The 19992-nt window shown below is 45.1% G+C and overlaps 1 protein-coding gene across 1 annotated transcript; it reads right to left on the reverse strand.

Moving 5' to 3' along the window:
• Positions 1 to 14546: 14546 nt before the first annotated feature.
• Positions 14547 to 19650, reverse strand: LOC110502014 (gastrin-releasing peptide receptor). The gene is made up of 3 exons (XM_021579917.3): positions 19009 to 19650; positions 16483 to 16828; positions 14547 to 16351 (listed from the first exon to the last, which is right to left on the reverse strand). The coding sequence occupies exons 1-3, from the start codon at positions 19413 to 19415 to the stop codon at positions 15962 to 15964; spliced, it is 1143 nt and encodes a 380-aa protein (XP_021435592.2). The 5' UTR covers positions 19416 to 19650; the 3' UTR covers positions 14547 to 15961.
• Positions 19651 to 19992: the final 342 nt, after the last annotated feature.

A 19992-nucleotide genomic window follows, 5' to 3' on the forward strand; every position in this document is an offset into this window, starting at 1 on the left:
AAAAAAAAGTACAAATTGCAAGCCGTCCATTCCTGGTGCTTTTTTTCCCATGCGAATGTTTTAAAATTGTCTATGTCGGAAATTGGTTACCATGATGACATAATCCTGCGATATAAATTTTACCCCCAAAACAAAACAGTTGCTGACTTTTTTCAAATCCAATTTATTTTTCACGAAGATTCCACATCACAATACGTTGACAAATTACGTTGAACAATGTAGATTTAAACAGTTTGTACCCAGTGGGCAACAATTGAGCTGAAATAATGGAATAATGGTGAATGGTGAATATTCATCACACACACATTGACTAAGATGACACAATGACATTTCACATTTCTCATTAAATGATGAACACCTAAACGTAAGTGTCCAGTCAGTGTCTTGTGTATACATAGCAGGTGAATGAGCTCTCCTAAATGCCAGCCATTCAAAGTACAGCCTTGACTGCTACATTGTTGAGTATTCCATACTTTCCAATAACCTTTCCACTTTTTTCTTAAAATCTCTTCAATTTTACACATTTATTTTGCATACTGTTGTTCCCCTTAACTTTGATAGAGCACCGCATTCTGGCACTCAAAGGAATGAAAGAGATGGAATGAATGTTGGCTTATTGAGACTTCAATTGGTATCTTCTCTATGATTCACTGACTGGTCTTTTGAAATATACTGCGCTCTATGCTATGAAGACAAAGTGACCATTGAATACAGAGTCTGAATACAGAGTCTGAATGACAATTCACCTATGGGAATAGGGAGTGGACTACAATGTGCAAATCAAATATGCTGATTTCTCAAGAGGACTGCTGAGAAAATGAATCCTGTAATGGGCAACAGTTTGCTTCAACCTTACATTATACCTATAATTCCTTAATGAGTCTTTGTGTTCTTCTCAAAATGAGATGATTCATGTTATTCTTTGATTATAAAGTGATTGTTAAACCAGCTCAGCCTGTGCTTGTAACGGTTGCCATAGGTGGAAGAAGGTGAAGAGGACCAAAGTGCAGCGTGGTACGTGTTCATGGTAGATTTAATAAAGAAACTGAACACTAGAACAAAAAAACAACAAAGCGGAACAAATGAAACAGTTCTGTCTGGTGCAGACACACAAAGACAGAAAACAACTACCCACAAACACAGGTGGGAACAGGCTACCTAAGTATGGTTCTCAATCAGAGACAACGATTGCCAGCTGCCTCTGATTGGGAACCATACCAGGCCAAACACATAGAAATACAAAACCTAGACTACAAATCATAGAATGCCCACCCCAACTCACGCCCTGACCAAACTAAAACAGAGACATGAAAGAGGAACTAAGGTCAGGATGTGACAGTACCCAGTACTGGAAGCGCTGGACAGGCGGGAGCACCTGGAGGGAGGAGACGGAGAGACAGCCTGGTGCGTGGGGCTGCCACAGGAGGCCTGGTGCGTGGAGGAGGCACCATCACCGAGCCTGCACAACCTGTCCTGGCTGGATACTCCCTGTAGCCCGGCAAGTGCGGCGGGGTGTAACAGACCACACAGGCCTGTGCTGGCGTACCGGGGACACCGTGCGTAGGGCTGGTGCCATATAAACAGGGCCGAGGAGACTCACTAGAGACCAGATGCGCTGAGCCGGCTTCATTATTCCTGGCTCGATGCCCACTCTAGCCCGGCCGATACGAGGAGCTGCGATGTAGCGCACCAGGCTATGCCTGCGCACTGGGACACCCTGCGCCTCACGGCATAACACAATGCCAGCCCACGGTAAGCACGGGGAGTTGGCTCAGGTCTTCTACCTGACTTAGCCACACTCCCCGTGTGCCACCCCCCACAATAATTTTTTGGAGCTGCCTCTCAGGCTTCCTTGCCAGCCGTGTTCCCTCAAAGCGCTGGCTCCCTTTACCTGCTGCCTCCGCTCTCCTGGCTGCCTCCACCTGTTTCCATGGGAGGCGATCCCTTCCAGCCAGGATATCCTCCCATGTGTAGGAACCCTTCCCGTCCAGAATGTCCTCCCATGTCCATGAGTCCATTCTACGCTGCTCCTGGTGACCACGCTGCTTGGTCCTTTTTTGGTGGGTAGTTCTAAGTGCTAAAGAAAATAGCAAAGTTTGAGGTTCCTTTTTTTTCATTTGTCACATACAAAAAAAAAAGGTATTTCCAGTGCAAACATATTAAAACAGGATTTTAAAAAACATGTAGAATGCATTTTAAACTATTAAAATGCAAAAGTTCCAATAAATTTCAAATTCTCACTCTGGCCTCCTCATCAGCGAGGTGATGGACGTTGCTGATGAGATCTGAGGGTATGAGGCATGGAGGAGACGGAGGGGCCGAACAGATTTAATAAAAATGCAAATGCTATTATCGTACATACAGGTTGTGAGGGATGCAATTTTAGGATAATCTATTGAAGGGATTTGGCAACTCGAACCCTGGCAATTTGACCGGTAAATTCATGGGCACACTAGCAATGGCTGCCAGTCCTATGGTTGGCTGCGGCTGTCAGTTTGCATTTTGCTAAAAATTTTATTACTTAAATGCATTGCCAGTTTTGAAACTTTCGAGAAAGCTCGCACATGAGCAAGATGGGAGCATAATGTTCCCTACTAAAATCTCTATAATATAATTGTTAGGATAACTACATTTAAAGTTGGTTGCTTACCATATGCTGCAGAGGGACAAACGAGAGCCATGAGAAAACCAATTTTAATCCATCATGGAAATAAAAGCGCTGAAAACAAATTGGCTACCTATTTAAAATGAAGATGGAGAACAAGCTTTGAAGGGAAAGTACTGGAGTTTTGGTTCAGGAACAGCCAACTGGCGTGAAAAGAATAAATTAATTTATATTTTTTTTTATTGAATATTCAAAACATACAATATACTTGCAGCGAAGCCGCTCAACAACTACACAACACCTGTCATCCAACAGACTCCCATTCAGAGCGACATACAGAAGCATCCAGGGACAACACCCTGCTCAAAGGCACGTCAACAGATCTCCCACAAGGCCCTCCCCCCCAAAAACGGGGAAGTGAACCCTCCAAGATCCCCCCCACAGTTCCCCATAGCTGTCACTCAACCATCTGAGACCCCTCCCACAGTCACCGCCCAAAAGAAAAAGAAAAAGTAAATAATAAAAAAGAAAATTAATTCCATTCCCCACCCCTAAGAAGGATAATGCACCAACAACCAAGAAAATTAACTGATGAGAAAAAAGAAAAAGACAAAAGAAAACAGAAAACAACAATGCAAAAAAAAAACAAAGGACATCAAGGACAACTAAAATCATAACAGCAAGGCCAACTGTATATGTTTGAGTGCATATCTGGCACTATTTACATATGTGTGTGTCCGCTATGTATGTATTTGAATGAGAGTGTGTGTATGTGCATGTGCACAATCACCTGCACGGCATCAGCCTCAGGCAAACCGGCATTAGCTGTAAAAACTATGTCATAGCTTTAGAAGCTTCTGATAGGCTAATTGACATAATTTGAGTCAATTGGAGGTGTACCTGTGGATGTATTTCAAGGCCCACCTTCAAACTCAGTGGCTCTTTGCTTGACATCATGGGAAAATCAAAAGATATCAGCCAAGACCGCAGAAAAAAATGTAGACCTGGTTCATCCTTGGGAGCAATTTCCAAACGCCTGAAGGTACCATGTTAATCTGTACAAACAATAGTACGCAAGTATAAACACTATGGGACCACACAGCCATCATACCACTCAGGAAGGAGACGCGTTCTGTCTCCTAGAGATGAATGTACTTTGGTGCGAAAAGTGCAAATCAATCCCAGAACAACAGCAAAGGACCTTGTGAAGATGCTGGAGGAAACAAGTACAAAAGTATTTATCCACAGTAAAACGAGTTCTATATCGACATAAACTGAAAGGCCGCTCAGCAAGGAAGAAGCCACTGCTCCAGAACCGCCATAAAAAAAGCCAGACTACGGTTTGCAACTGCACATGGGGACAAAGATCGCAAAGATGCTGCGGGGTGGCAGCATCATGTTGTGGGGGTGCTTTGCTGCAAGAGGGACTGGTGCACTTCACAAAATTGATGGCATCATGAGGGAAGGAAAATTATGTTGATATATTGAAGCAACATCTCAAGACATCAGTCAGGAAGTTAAAGCTTGGTCGCAAACGGGTCTTCCAAATGGACAATGACCCCAAGCATATTTCCAAAGTTGTGGCTAAATGGCTTAAGGACAACAACGTCAAGGTATTGGAGTGGCCATGACAAAGCCCTGACCTCAATCCTGTATAATTTTTTGGGGCAGAAAAAAAAAAAAGCGTGTGTGAGCAAGGAAGCCTACACACCTGACTCAGTTACACCAGCTCTGTCAGGAGGAATGGACCAAAATTCACCCAATTTATTGTGGGATGCTTGTGGAAGGCTACCCAAAAACGTTTGACCCAAGTTAATCAATTTAATGGCAATGCTACCAAATGTTAATTGAGTGTATGTAAACTTCTGACCCACTGGGAATGTAATGAAAGAAATAAAGGCCGAAATACATTGTTCTCTCTACTATTATTCTGACATTTCACGTTCTTAAGATAAAGTGGTGATCCTAACTGACCTAAGACAGAGATTTTTTTATCTGATTAAATGTCAGGAATTGTGAAAAACTGAGTTTAAATTTATTTGGCTATGGTGTATGTAAACTTCCGACTTCAACTGTTGGTTACATTTTAAAACAGTCTCACACCTATCCTTTTAAACACTGGAGGGTTGAAGTTTTAACTCTGAGGTAAACACTAATGCTCAGGCACTATTTTTTTAAAAGGAGAGAAAAAATACAATAAGATGTTTTGTTCAGATTCAGAAAGGTTCTATGTAGAACCCTTCTTGCCTTCCAAGGAATCCTTGATGCACCCAAAGAATCAACAAAGAACCCTTTCCCTTCCTTTTTTTGTTATGTCTTTGTTTTAGTATGTTCAGGGCGTGAGTTGGGTGGGTTGTCTATGTCCGTTTTTCTATGTTGTGTTTTGTGTTTGGCCTGGCATGGTTCTCAATCAGAGGAGGTGTCGTTAGTTGTCTCTGATTGAGAATCATACTTAGGTAGCCTTTTCCCACCTGTGTTTCATGGGTGATTGTTTCCTGTTTTGTTGTTTGTGTAACCATTCAGGACTGTTTCGGTTTTCGTTTTCATTCACTTTGTTATTTATGTATTTTGTCGTGTTCAGTGATTATTAAAGTAACATGGACACTTAGCACGCTGCGTATTGGTCCGATCCTTGCTACTCCTCCTCAGACGAAGAGGAGGAAATCCCTTACACCTTGTCTTCCAAAAAGACCCCTCTGCAAAGAACTGTTTTGGATGCCTTTTTTTCTAAGAGTGTAGAGAAAAGAGCAAGTAGCTAAACTCTGGTTTTCCATTCACATAACAAAAATAGGCAGTTGATTTTGGCAGTTCTGCTCGTGGTCTGGTTTTTGCGTTGGAACACTGACCGTTCTTTTCTTCCCAAAGTGATTAGGGTGCTACTCTAAATATCCTGCAGCAGTTACGGGATGGAGGAGTTTTTGTTGAAGAGCCAGTGTGCTGCCAAGCGCTACTGTGCCTTTGTAACAGTGTCCAGAAGCAGGTGTTGGATGAAAGAGATACACCCTGCATGGTGGATATTGGCCTGCTGATGTAACTTGGGTTTCTGGGTAGAGGCAGCTTCAATTTGGTGTCAATCTGTTCTGTAGTATCATATGGTTCTCTTGATACTGTTCTCTAGTATCTTTAGGACATCTGAAAATTCTGGATTTTCAGTCATGCAGAGCAGGACATTCATGCACATTTATTAACAAATGTACTTTTACAAATAACAATCTAATGAAGTGAGCATTGCAAAAGGACTTGACAGCATGCAAGAGAGAATGACCTATGATATAATTCCCCCTCAGGAGGAGGCTAGTGCGTTCGGCCCAGTACATCACTGGGGCCAAGCTTCCTGCCATCCAGGACCTCTATACCAGGCGGTGTCAGAGGAAGGCCCTAGAAATTGTCAAAGACTCCAGCCACCCAAGTCATAGACTGTTCTCTCTGCAGCCGCAGGGCAAGCGGTACCGGTACACAAAGTCTAGGTCCAAAAGGCTCCTTAACAGCTTTTACCCAGAAGCCATAATACTCCTGAACAGTTATTCAAATGGCCACCCGGACTATTTTCTTTGACCCACTTTTTTAAGCTGCTGTTACTAACTGTTTATTATCTATGCACAGTAACTTTACCCCTACCTACACGTACATATGACCTCAATTACCTCAACTAACCCGTACCCCCGCACATTGACTCGGCACCGGTACCCCCTGTATATAGCCTCGTTATTATTGTGTTTTTTTTTTTAAAGCAAATATTTTCTTACTCTGCATTGTTGGTTAATAGGGGCTTGTAAAGTAAGCATTTCACAGTAATTCAGTTTTTCCAACTGTTGTATTCTGTGCATGTGACTAATAAAATTTCATTTCATATATCTACAGTACAGAGTTGATCTAAAGTCAAGTATCATTCACAGTACGGAATCACTCTGGTGCACTCTGAGTCTTCCACTCTAAGAAAGTTTGTTCGTTGTTGTTTTGTACTGTGTGTCTCATACTTCTACTTGCAGTTAGTTCAGTTTGACTCCAGCCAATGTAAAACTACTAAATAGATTTCCATGAACTAGTAAACACTGTTATTTGCTCCGTGGGGGTTTCTGAGTGTTTCCCTAAAGGAGTGTACAGGAGGCTGGTGGCACCTTAGTTGGAGAATGGTAATGGCTGGAGTGCAATAACAGTAATGGTATCAAATACATCATGCACATGGTTTCCATGTGTTTGATGCCATTCCATTCATATTTATGAGCTGTACTCTCCTCAGCAGCCTCCACTGCAGAAGAGTGACATACCAGATCACAGGACATCAACTGAACACCTCCCAGCAGGTCCAACTGCCTTGGATGAACTGAACATATACAGTGCATTCGGAAAGTATTCAGATCCTTTCCCTTTTTCCACATTTTGTTATGTTACAGCCTTAAACTAAAATTTATTACATTCATTTTTCCCCACATTAATCTACACACAATAATGATAAAGCGAATTTAAAAAAAATTGAGCTCAGGTGCATCCTGTTTCCATTGATCGTCCTTGAAGTGTTTCTACAACTTGATTGGAGTCCACCTGGGGTAAATTCAATTGATTTGACATGATTTGGAAAGGCACACACCTGTCTACATAAGGTCCTACAGTTGACAACGTATGTCAGAGCAAAAACCAAGCCATGAGGTCAAAGGAATTATCCGTAGAGCTCCGAGACAGGATTGTGTCGAAGCACAGATCCGGGAAAGGGTACCAAAAGATTTCTGCAGCATTGAAGGTCCCCAAGAACACATTGGCCTCAATCATTCTTAAATGGAAGAAGTTTGGCCAAACTGAGCAATCGGGCGAGAAGGCCCTTGGTCAGGGAGGTGACCAAGAACCCAATGGTCACTCTGACAGAGCTCCAGAGTTCCTCTGTGGAGATGGGAGGAACTTCCAGAAGGACAACCATCTCTGCAGCACTCCACCAGTCAGTCCTTTATGGTAGAGTGGCCAGACGGAAGCCACTCCTCAGTAAAAGGCACATGACAGCCCGCTTGGAGTTTGCCAATAGGCACCTAAAGGACTCTCAGACCATGAGAAACAAGATTCTCTGGCCTGATGAAACCAAGATTGATCTCTTTGTCTTGAATGCCAAGCGTCACGTCTGGATTGAACCTGGCACCATCCCTACGGTGAAGCGCGGTGGTGGCAGCATCATGCTGTGGGGATGTTTTTCAGTGGCAGGGACTGGGAGATTAGTCAGGGTTGAGGGAAAGTTGAACGGAGCAAAGTACAGAGAGATCGTTGATGAAAACCTGCTCCAGAGCGCTCAGGACCTCAGACTGGGGCAAAGGTTCACCTTCCAACAGTACAACAACCCTAAGTAGACAGCCAAGACAATGCAGGAGTGGCTTTGGGACAAGTCTCTGAATGTCCTTGAGTGGCCCAGCCAGCATATCAAAGAAGACTCAAGGCTGTAATCGCTGTCAACAGTGCCCCAATTGATGGGGTAAAAAAAAACATTGAATTCATTTTAGAATAAGGCTGAAACGTAACAAAATGTGGAAAAAGTCAAGGAGTCTGAATACTTTCCGAATGTGCTGTAAATCACAATTTAGGCTTTAGCTACATGATGTATTGATTTGCCTGACAATGTTTTATGAAATGTTCTGAGAGTTGTGAAAATGAAAGTACAACAGAGCAAGTTTAAATCGATTTGACAATCAAAGTGCTGAATAACAGAAAATAATTAGTAAGAGTTGATGGAATCACATCTTCACTCTATCACCACATTGGAATTTGAGAAAAAAAGAATGGAAAATAGGGAATTTAAATGGCGAATGAATAGACCTACATAGGGCTGTGTCCAGCCTTAAAGACAGAAGGTTACGCTGCACGAAAAGTGAAAACAACCATTGGAAGGCACACAATACTAAAGAACACACAGCTACTATTGAAACGATCGATGTAAAATGATAATAGGCTATGCACGTCTAAGCACCATGCCTGCATATACACCAGAAGAACTGTGTGATTGTCATGTATTGTCATGTTGTGTCTTGTTTCTGTCCTTTCTCTTCACCCTGTCTCCCCCTGCTGGTCGTTTTAGGTTACCTTTTCTCCCCCTCTTTTCCCCCAGCTGTTCCTTGTCTCCTCCTAACTACCTCGTCACCCCTTTTCCCACCTGTTCCCTTTTTCCCTCTGATTAGTCCTCTATATCTCTCTCTGTTTTTGTTCCTGTCCTTGTCGGATTCTTGTTTGTGTGTCTCATGCCTGAACCAGACTATCATCGTGTTTGCTGCAACCTTGTCCTGTCCTGTCGGAATCTGCCTGTCCATCTGAGCCCACGTGTGTTCATCATTAAAGAAACTCTGTTTGTTAATTCGCTTTTGGGTCCTCATTCACGCACCTGACAGAAGAATCCAACCAAGAATGGACCCAGCGACTTCGGATCCTCTCCACTCAGCCGTCGAGATCCAGGGAGCGATGCTAGGCAGACACGAGCAGGAATTGTCTGCTGCTCGACATGCCGTTGAGACCCTGGCCACCCAAGTCTCCAACCTCACAGAACAGGTTCACCATCTCCGCCTCGATCCACCGGCCACTTCCAGGGCTTTCGAATCTCCGGAGCCCAGAATCAATAACCCGCCGTGTTACTCTGGGGAGCCCACTGAATGCCGCTCGTTCCTCACCCAGTGTGATATTGTGTTTTCTCTCCAGCCCAACACTTACTCCAGAAGCACTGCTCGTGTCGCCTACGTCATATCTCTCCTTATTGGACGGGCTCGTGAGTGGGGCACGGCAATCTGGGAGGCAAGGGCTGAGTGTACTAACCAGTATCAGGACTTTAAGGAGGAGATGATACGGGTTTTTGATCGATCTGTTTTTGGGGAGGAGGCTTCCAGGGTCCTGTCTTCCCTATGTCAAGGTAATCGATCCATAACAGACTACTCTATTGAGTTTCGCACTCTTGCTGCCTCCAGTGGCTGGAACGAGCCGGCTTTGCTCGCTCGTTTTCTGGAGGGTCTCCGCGCAGAGGTAAAGGATGAGATTCTCTCCCGGGAGGTTCCTTCCAGCGTGGATTCCTTGATTGAACTCGCTATTCGCATTGAGCGACGGGTTGATCTTCGTCACCGAGCTCGTGGAAAGGAGCTCGCGTTCTCCGTTGCCCCCCTCTCCGCATCACTACCATCTTCCTCTGCCGGCTCGGGTGCTGAGCCTATGCAGCTGGGAGGTATCCGCATCTCGACTAAGGAGAGGGAACGGAGAATCACCAACCGCCTCTGTCTCTATTGCGGTTCTGCTGGTCATTTTGTCACTTCATGTCCAGTAAAAGCCAGAGCTCATCAGTAAGCGGAGGGCTACTGGTGAGCGCTACTACTCCTGTCTCTCCTTCAAGATCCTGCACTACCTTGTCGGTCCATCTACGCTGGACCGGTTCGTCAGCTTCCTGCAGTGCCTTAATAGACTCTGGGGCGGAGGGCTGTTTTATGGACGAGACCTGGGCTCGGGAACATGACATTCCTCTCAGACAGTTAAGGGAGTCCACGGCCTTGTTCGCCCTGGATGGTAGTCCTCTCCCCAGGATTCAGCGTGAGACGCTACCTTTAACCCTCACTGTTTCTGGTAATCATAGCGAAACCATTTCTTTTTTAATTTTTCGTTCACCTTTTACACCTGTTGTTTTGGGCCATCCCTGGCTAGTTTGTCATAATCCTTCCATTAATTGGTCTAGTAATTCTATCCTCTCCTGGAACGTTTCTTGTCATGTGAAATGTTTAATGTCTGCTATCCCTCCTGTTTCCTCTGTCTCTTCTTCACAGGAGGAGCCTGGTGATTTGACAGGGGTGCCGGAGGAATATCACGATCTGCGCACGGTGTTCAGTCGGTCCAGGGCCATCTCTCTTCCTCCACACCGGTCGTATGATTGTAGTATTGATCTCCTTCCGGGAACCACTCCCCCCCGGGGTAGACTATACTCTCTGTCGGCTCCCGAACGTAAGGCTCTCGAAGATTATTTGTCTGTAGCTCTTGCCGCCGGTACCATAGTCCCCTCCTCCTCTCCCGCCGGAGCGGGGTTTTTTTTTGTTAAGAAGAAGGACGGGTCCCTGCGCCCCTGCATAGATTATCGAGGGCTGAATGACATAACAGTGAAGAATCGTTATCCGCTTCCTCTTATGTCTTCAGCCTTCGAGATCCTGCAGGGAGCCAGGTTTTTCACTAAGTTGGACCTTCGTAACGCTTACCATCTCGTGCGCATCAGGGAGGGGGACGAGTGGAAGACGGCGTTTAACACTCCGTTAGGGCACTTTGAATACCGGGTTCTTCCTTTCGGCCTCGCTAACGCTCCAGCTGTCTTTCAGGCATTAGTCAATGATGTCCTGAGAGACATGCTGAACATCTTTGTTTTCGTTTACCTTGACGATATCCTGATTTTTTCACCGTCACTCCAGATTCATGTTCAGCACGTTCGATGTGTCCTCCAGCGCCTTTTAGAGAATTGTCTTTTTGTGAAGGCTGAGAAGTGCTCTTTTCATGCCTCCTCCGTCACATTTCTCGGTTCTGTTATTTCCGCTGAAGGCATTAAGATGGATCCCGCTAAGGTCCAAGCTGTCATTGATTGGCCCGTCCCTAGGTCACGCGTCGAGCTGCAGCGCTTTCTCGGCTTCGCGAACTTCTATCGTCGTTTCATCCGTAATTTCGGTCAGGTGGCAGCCCCTCTCACAGCCCTTACTTCTGTCAAGACGTGCTTTAAGTGGTCCGTTTCCGCCCAGGGAGCTTTTGATCTCCTCAAGAATCGTTTTACATCCGCACCTATCCTTGTTACACCTGATGTCACTAGACAGTTCGTTGTCGAGGTTGACGCGTCAGAGGTGGGCGTGGGAGCCATTCTTTCTCAGCGCTCCCTCTCTGACGACAAGGTCCACCCTTGCGCGTATTTTTCTCATCGCCTGTCGCCGTCGGAACGTAACTATGATGTGGGAAACCGCGAACTGCTCGCCATCCGCTTAGCCCTAGGCGAATGGCGACAGTGGTTGGAGGGGGCGACCGTTCCTTTTGTCGTTTGGACTGACCATAGGAACCTTGAGTACATCCGTTCTGCCAAACGACTTAATGCGCGTCAGGCGCACTGGGCGCTGTTTTTCGCTCGTTTCGAGTTCGTGATTTCTTATCGTCCGGGCTCTAAGAACACCAAGCCTGATGCTTTATCTCGTCTCTTCAGTTCTTCAGTAGCCTCCACTGACCCCGAGGGGATTCTCCCTGAGGGGCGTGTTGTCGGGTTGACTGTCTGGGGAATTGAGAGGCAGGTAAAGCAAGCACTCACTCAAACTCCGTCGCCGCGCGCTTGTCCTAGGAACCTTCTTTTCGTTCCCGTTCCTACTCGTCTGGCCGTTCTTCAGTGGGCTCACTCTGCCAAGTTAGCCGGCCACCCTGGCGTTCGGGGTACGCTTGCTTCCATTCGCCAGCGTTTTTGGTGGCCCACCCGGGAGCATGACACGCGTCGCTTCGTGGCTGCTTGTTCGGTCTGCGCGCAGACTAAGTCCGGTAACTCCCCTCCTGCCGGCCGTCTCAGGCCGCTTCCCATTCCCTCTCGACCGTGGTCTCACATCGCCTTAGATTTTGTCACCGGACTGCCTTCGTCAGCGGGGAAGACTGTTATTCTTACGGTTGTCGACAGGTTCTCTAAGGCGGCTCATTTTATTCCCCTTGCTAAGCTTCCTTCTGCTAAAGAGACGGCACAAATCATCATCGAGAATGTTTTCAGAATTCATGGCCTTCCGTCAGACGTCGTTTCGGACAGAGGTCCGCAATTCACGTCTCAATTTTGGAGGGAGTTTTGCCGTTTGATTGGGGCTTCCGTCAGTCTCTCTTCCGGCTTTCACCCCCAGTCTAACGGTCAAGCAGAACGGGCCAATCAGACTATTGGTCGCATCTTACGCAGTCTTTCTTTTCGCAACCCTGCGTCTTGGTCAGAACAGCTCCCCTGGGCAGAATACGCCCACAACTCGCTTCCTTCGTCTGCGACCGGGCTATCTCCTTTTCAGAGTAGCCTCGGGTACCAGCCTCCGCTGTTCTCATCTCAGTTCGTCGAGTCCAGCGTCCCCTCCGCTCAGGCTTTTGTCCAACGTTGCGAGCGCACCTGGAAGAGGGTCAGGTCTGCACTTTGCCGTTATAGGACGCAGACTGTGAGGGCTGCTAATAAGCGTAGAACTAAGAGTCCTAGATATTGTCGCGGTCAGAGAGTTTGGCTCTCCACTCAGAACCTTCCCCTTAAGACGGCTTCTCGCAAGTTGACCCCGCGGTTCATTGGTCCGTTCCGTATTTCTCAGGTCATTAATCCTGTCGCAGTTCGACTTCTTCTTCCGCGATACCTTCGTCGCGTCCACCCGGTCTTCCATGTCTCCTGTATCAAGCCCGTTCTTCGCGCCCCCGCTCGTCTCCCCCCCCCCCCCCCCCATCCTTGTCGAGGGCGCACCCATCTACAGGGTCCGTAGGATTTTGGACATGCGTCCTCGGGGCCGTGGTCATCAGTACCTAGTAGATTGGGAGGGGTACGGTCCTGAGGAGAGGAGTTGGGTTCCCTCTCGGGACGTGCTGGACCGTGCGCTGATCGAGGATTTCCTCCGTTGCCGCCAGGTTTCCTCCTCGAGTGCGCCAGGAGGCGCTCGGTGAGTGGGGGGGTACTGTCATGTATTGTCATGTTGTGTCTTGTTTCTGTCCTTTCTCTTCACCCTGTCTCCCCCTGCTGGTCGTTTTAGGTTACCTTTTCTCCCCCTCTTTTCCCCCAGCTGTTCCTTGTCTCCTCCTAACTACCTCGTCACCCCTTTTCCCACCTGTTCCCTTTTTCCCTCTGATTAGTCCTCTATATCTCTCTCTGTTTTTGTTCCTGTCCTTGTCGGATTCTTGTTTGTGTGTCTCATGCCTGAACCAGACTATCATCGTGTTTGCTGCAACCTTGTCCTGTCCTGTCGGAATCTGCCTGTCCATCTGAGCCCACGTGTGTTCATCATTAAAGAAACTCTGTTTGTTAATTCGCTTTTGGGTCCTCATTCACGCACCTGACAGTGATTGCTAGTGTCTGCCATCTAAGGTAATTGATTCAAATTAAACAAGAGCTTCATTGATTGGCCTTAAAGGGGTTTTGTACATTGTGTTCTGCTCTTGTAACCATGTTTCAGTGGCCCCTTGTTCAATGTATTATTCCAGTCCAGTCAGGCACATGCACCGATAGAGCACTAGGTATGCTGGAGCACCTGCCCCTTTGCCCTCCAATGAGAAAAGGGTGTTTTTTTAATGTTACGAGAAAAGAGAGAAAAAAACGAATTGCCCATCAAACTAGATAATTTCTCATAAACTCATGAATATTTTGCCACCACAAGCACTGCAGCGCGTTGCTGCAGCTGTGCTTGTCCTCCTCGCACGCACAAGTTACCCACCGGCGCTGAGCAGTGAGTTTGAAATTAATACAGCCAATAGTAGGTTACTTTGGAGTTGCTTGCTAGTCTTGTCTCACGGTCAGGGACAGGGGCAGGGGCAAATGCAGTTTGACTGTTTGTCTGTAGCAGAACCAATTTAAATAAAGTAAAGACTAGTTAGCTTGTTTTGACAGCATAGTCTAGCTAACTAGCTGATTCATATAGCCTACATTAGCGATGATCAGATGATATAGCCCACCCCAGCAGTCATTATAGCAAATATACCGTACTTAACTAACTCCTTTCGTCTTTGGTTCTAGCTTGCTTAGCCTAACGTGTGATCAGTGAGTGTTTTGTCAGAAAATGAAGTACAATGTTAAAACCCTTATTTCACTTTAAGCACCTGCCCCACCAAAGGTCTGTGCATGGCCCTGAATCCAGTCCTAAGGGAGGATGTCCTGCATGCAGAACAAAGCCAGTGGTTAGAATGGTGAATACTGCATGTTCACTGGAGGGACATGCTAGGTGCCGAGGAAGAGGACAAGACAGCGGTGCAGCACATTGAAACACCGCACACCACCATCTTGTAATCCTTTAATCAACAATAAACATCATAATATACATTGAAAAACAATTTTACAGCAAAAAAATATAGCCACTTAATTGTAACACAATAAAAACGTTTTCATTGAACGAGACAGCACATAAACATGTTCTATAAAGGAACAATTTAGGCCATTTGAGAGGACGGAAAATGCTCAAACAACAACATAATGTTCCATTAATCCATAGAGAATTACTTTTTATGTTTATCAAACACTGAGAAACATATGTATCACTTTGGACAACATAGAACTATTCTTGGACACATACTCCCCTACATATTTATTTGGACAGTGAAGCTGAAACTTTTAATTTGGCTCTATACTCCAGCATTTTTGATTTTAGATCAAATATTTTATATGAGGCGACAGTACAGAATGTCATCTTTTATTTGAGGGTACTTTCATGCATATCTGTTTTACTGTTTAGAAATGAAAGCACTTTGTGTTTCTAGTCCCCCCATTAGAGGGTATCATAAGTATTTGGGCAAATGCACTTATAGTGTATTACATTTAGTCTTTGGTCCAATATTCCTAGCACACAATGAACTACATCAAGCTTGTGACTACAAACTTGTTACACTCATTTGCAGTTTGTTTTTCTTGTGTTTCGGATTATGTTGTGCACAATAGAAATGAATGGTAAATAGTGTATTTGGCCATTTTAACATTCGACCCAAACAGATACTGTACTCTGATGTGTACAATAAACTGTATACAGATATTTACATCTCCTCTTCCACCAATGCTGATATGTCTATGTGTTGAGATGTATATGGGTATGTAGATAGAACATTTCCAAGCCTTTGAGGCAGCGGTGACTACTCCTGGGCAACTGTTCTTGAGGAAATTGATCCTTCAATGTCGGCTACAGTATCTATCAAATCACCAAAGTTGTTGGTCTTTTACATCAGCTGGAGTTATCCCTACAGAACTGTCCTTTAGGGGTCGAAGTGTGTACACATTGGCAGTTGGCACTGTAGGTGGCACTGTACATTCATACTGTAGGTGTCTGTTTCTCTCACTCGTCATTACCAACTCATCATTTACACCTGGTTGGGTTGTCATGGATCAATTTGGTTCAAATGAGTAACCAGAATAGAACTGCATCTCCAGAGGACAGAGTCCAGTTCTGCCACATTGGTTTACATACGTGGCAGCTGTTTAGATTATACATTCTAAATTTAAAATAAAACACGGATTTGTATCAATCATGGATCATTGGATGCATATAGACCAACATATCAACCATAGAATTAGAATGATGTATGATGCTTCAATATCAACACTGGGATATAAAACACAGTCCCACTATATGGGTTACAGTCATAAATGATGTTGCTAGCAGTGTGTCAGTGTTGGAATGGGACATTTACAAGTCTGGAGCATTGTCGCTACACACAGCCTTCCTGACAAACATGAGCCCCATGGCTGAAGTTATCCAGTGAGTGATTGGTGCTCTTGACCGAAGTCAGTCGCATGTTGGTCCGCCTCGTGCCCTGAGCGTTACACCTGATTCGTGGGCGGCGGCAGCAGCGGAGCTGCTTGTCGAACTGCTTGTGGAAGCTGTTGCTGAGCAGGTAGAGGGCGAAAGGGTTAATGCAGGAGTTGATGAAGGCCAGGACGCGGGCACACACACTGGCAATGAAGTGACCCAGGGACGTATCCACCTGGCCGTAGTGGTAGGAGCGGTACAGGTAGATCACGTGACTTGGGAGCCAGCACACAGCGAACAGAACCACAAACACCAGCACTGTCTTAGCCAGACGTTTCCTAGACTCAATCTGTGGGGATGGTAGAGAGAACATCATTCAGTTTGAATTCCGAAGCACTGAAATACAGACATATTTAATTGACCTATTCCCCATGTTTCATTAAATGAAACCGTCCAGTGTCCAGACACACATTCACAAACCTGTTTCTGGATATGTAAGTGTGCCTCCACGGGTATGTCTGAGGCGCTCCGGATCAGGCTGCATGCGATGAGGCAGTAGTACACAGAGATAATGATGAGTGGAATGATGTAGAAGATGAGGAAGAAGGCAATGGAGTGGATCTTAGGGTGCAGTTCCCCGGCGTTGGGGTAGGGGGCACATGTCACAAAGGTGTCATTGGTCTGGCCGATGTTAAAGGTGTGAAGATCGGAGAAGATTGCCTCAGGAATGGCCAGGGTCATGGAGAACAGCCAGATGGCTGCTGCTCGGAAGGAGATCTTAGCTGTGGACCTCTGAATGTCCATGGGTTTGACAATGGCCTTGTACCTGGGATGAGAAGAACATTCAAATTCACTGATGCTACATCATTTAGCAGACTTTTTTAAGGATCCTTTATCATTAAAGAAACAAGTGGCTCAAATGGATCAGGATGAAAAAAGCGAGAGAATTCAATGAAAGCAGCAGGTGTTGGTTAATGGAGTTTGATCATATCTATAATGAGAGAATAGGGACACAACATACATAAGGGTACTTCAGGAACATCAAAGACTGCTAGAAATGTATGAAATTTGGTCAGTCGTGAACAGAAACGAACAACTCTCCTAAGAAAACATATATTCCCTGAATCAAAGTCCATTGATTATATGGCACATCAAAGCTCTGATAATAATTATTCAACTTTAATAACAGGTGGTGTGTGACGAATGTAAAAGTAATAGCTATCTGCCCAGATTGGTTACATTATTGATATTTCCCTGAAATTGTGTTTTTAAAAGAGTGAGCATGGCAGGGAACTGCAGTGACAGATATGTTTTAATGTGTAATGTATTAGTGGGTTGTCTGGATCTGTGTTCAATAAGAAATTAAGAAACAGAATTGACTTCTCTGGTGGCTATTTAACCTATATACTGTAGGCCAGTCTGATCTGTCGGCACTTCACTAAAGGCACATTCACGCTCTCTCTCTCTTAGCTCTGACTAATACCCTTCGTATAACCCTCTTAACTCTTTTCAAGGTTCCAATAGACTCAGCGATATGACGTAGGTGCACAAAGTTAACAACATAGTGGGTCAATTTCCGCAACAACTAAGAGCGTTGAAGTGCGAGGCTTATTAACGTCTCAGCTGTTTTGGTCCGGTACCAATAACGCTCTAACAGCGTGACGATAACCCATGCACATCTGCAGCTACTGTTGCTGCGTTTATTCATGTCGGAAACTCGGGACCTCCAAGTTCAAATGAACCGAAGTTAGTTGCGTATATCTTCCTATTGTTTGATTCTGAAACCTCCCTAGTCAGAAACTCGGGACCCGACTCTTCTACCTAGGTTAGCAAATCGGAAATGTCAGAGTTTCCGACATGTCCTGAACGCAGCATATGTGTGACTGTGTGGGAGTGAAGTCTGTCATCTCGCTCATCGCAATATCTGCCATGCTGCTCTTAGTGACATAGTTTCTCTGAGTCTACCTGTAATATGTAACTCTGATGGAGAAAGAACCCTGCAGAACAGAGACAGAGGAGATGATAATAGTGGAATATAATAGAACAGAGCACAGTATTGCAGGCAGCTCAACAGTCAAACCCATTTAGTGTACTGTCTTCACCAAAGGCAAAAACTGTTTTCTTTATCTCCTGATGGCAATTCTGATGTTCTGTGTGGCCTGACAAGACACTTGCTAAGAGCCAAAAGTGTCAATTTAAGGACCATTTCTGTCATGATATATTTATTAGTGCAATCAATGCCGCAAATGGTGCCACATCTTGGACTCCTGAGTGGCACCGCATCTCACTGCTAGAGGTGTCACTACAGACACTCTGGTTCGATTCCAGGCTGTATCACAACTGGCCGTGATTGGGAGTTGCATTGGGCAATGCACAATTGGCCCAGAGTTGTTCGGGTTTGCCTGGTGTAGGCAGTCATTGTAAATAAGAATTTGTACTTAACTGACTTGCCTGGTTAAAAAAACACATACACACATTGTTTGTTGTCATCAGAAACAGCTAGGAAAACATACTTTTCAGGAGTGAATTGAAATAAATAGAAAAGGAAACTGTTGGACTTCAATAACACAGAATGAATTTCTCATGCTTAAACTGGATCCATTTTTATATTATGTGGGGTTATTTTCTGCGGTGAAAATAATCTGCAACCAGGTTGAACATGTACTGTAATCATTACACACCTGCCTGCTCATGCTACCATGCCAAAGTTTAGTTTGAGTATAGTCAGAGCGTTGGGGCAGTAACCTAAAGGTAGCTGGATCGAATCCCCCAGCTGACAAGAAACTAAATCTGTCATTCTGCCCCTGAACAAGGCAGTTAACCCACTGTTCCCTGGTAGGCCATCATTGTAAATAAGACTTTGTTCTCAACTGTACTTGTCTAGTTAAATAAAGGTTACTTTTTTACTTACAAATGTATGTATGTATAGGTAAAAAAATAATAATAATAATTCGCTTCCCATCAGAGTGATCGAGAAAACAACACAATCAATGATACAACCCTTACCTATCTACAGAGAGCGCAGTGAGTGTGAAAACAGAAACCCCGACGGAGGTGAGTTGGATGAAAGGGATGAGTTTGCATCCCACCCGGCCGAAGAGCCACTCTTCAGCGAGGTACCGACTTGCGTCCACCGGAGCGCACGTGACAAGCAGCAGAAGGTCACCGAGCGCGAGGCTGGACATTAATAGGTTGGGCACCGTCCGCATGGATTTAACGGCGATAAACGTTCTCATGAGCGTGACGTTACCGATAATTCCAATAATGATTAGAAGTCCGTAGACGGTGGCGATAACGATACCGGGCAGCCAAATGTAGGGCTCCTGGACCCCTGTCTCGATACCGGATGCCCGCGACAAGTTAAACATCAATATGTTATCGGGGTTTAAAATTAAGGAGTCCTCCAAAGACATAGTTGGTGTCTTTCTTGAAAGTTTGTAAAAAAATATTCTTAAAGTAGCCCTTGCAATGGCTTCCTGTTAAATTAAATGGTGTGGCTCATAATTGTATTGTTACCAAAACCAATTATGCATAGCCTAATAACCATCATAAAAAGCTTATTTTTATGATGCCGTTTGACACACTGCTAGCCAATGTTGAGGCTTCTCTCGTCACCCCTCATTGTACATTGATTCAGAGTCAATGTGAGGGGGGGGGGGGGGGGGGGGGGGGGGGGTGTTATAAATGATGGCATCACTGATGGCATGCGTCATTCACTCCCTGCCCCATTTGGTGGAAGTCACAGTTGCTGTAGGGAAGACGATTTTTTTTTTATGAGCATGGCTTTATTTCTATTACAGCATATTGGATGACAGTCATTCATATTCCATTAAATGTAACATCAATAGGTTTAGTGGTGGAAAAAGTACCCAATGGTCATACTGGAGTAAAAGTAAAGATACCTTAGTAGAAAATGACTCGTAAAGTAAAAGTCACCCAGTAAAATACTACCTGAGTAAAAGTCTAAAGTATTTGGTTTTAAATATACTG

Source organism: Oncorhynchus mykiss, chromosome 22, assembly GCF_057628025.1.
Source record: "Oncorhynchus mykiss isolate SJ-2025 chromosome 22, ASM5762802v1, whole genome shotgun sequence".
NCBI classification, from domain to species: Eukaryota; Metazoa; Chordata; class Actinopteri; order Salmoniformes; family Salmonidae; genus Oncorhynchus; species Oncorhynchus mykiss.

Bases quoted from the DNA above. Each gene is read 5' to 3' on its own strand.
- LOC110502014 (XM_021579917.3), bottom strand. From the start codon at position 19,415: ATGTCTTTGGAGGACTCCTTAATTTTAAACCCCGATAACATATTGATG. The intron at 16,829-19,008 runs GTAAGGGTTGTA...TTCTCATCCCAG, and splicing joins ACTGCGCTCTCTGTAGATAG to GTACAAGGCCATTGTCAAAC. The intron at 16,352-16,482 runs GTTTGTGAATGT...CCATCCCCACAG, and splicing joins ACTTACATATCCAGAAACAG to ATTGAGTCTAGGAAACGTCT.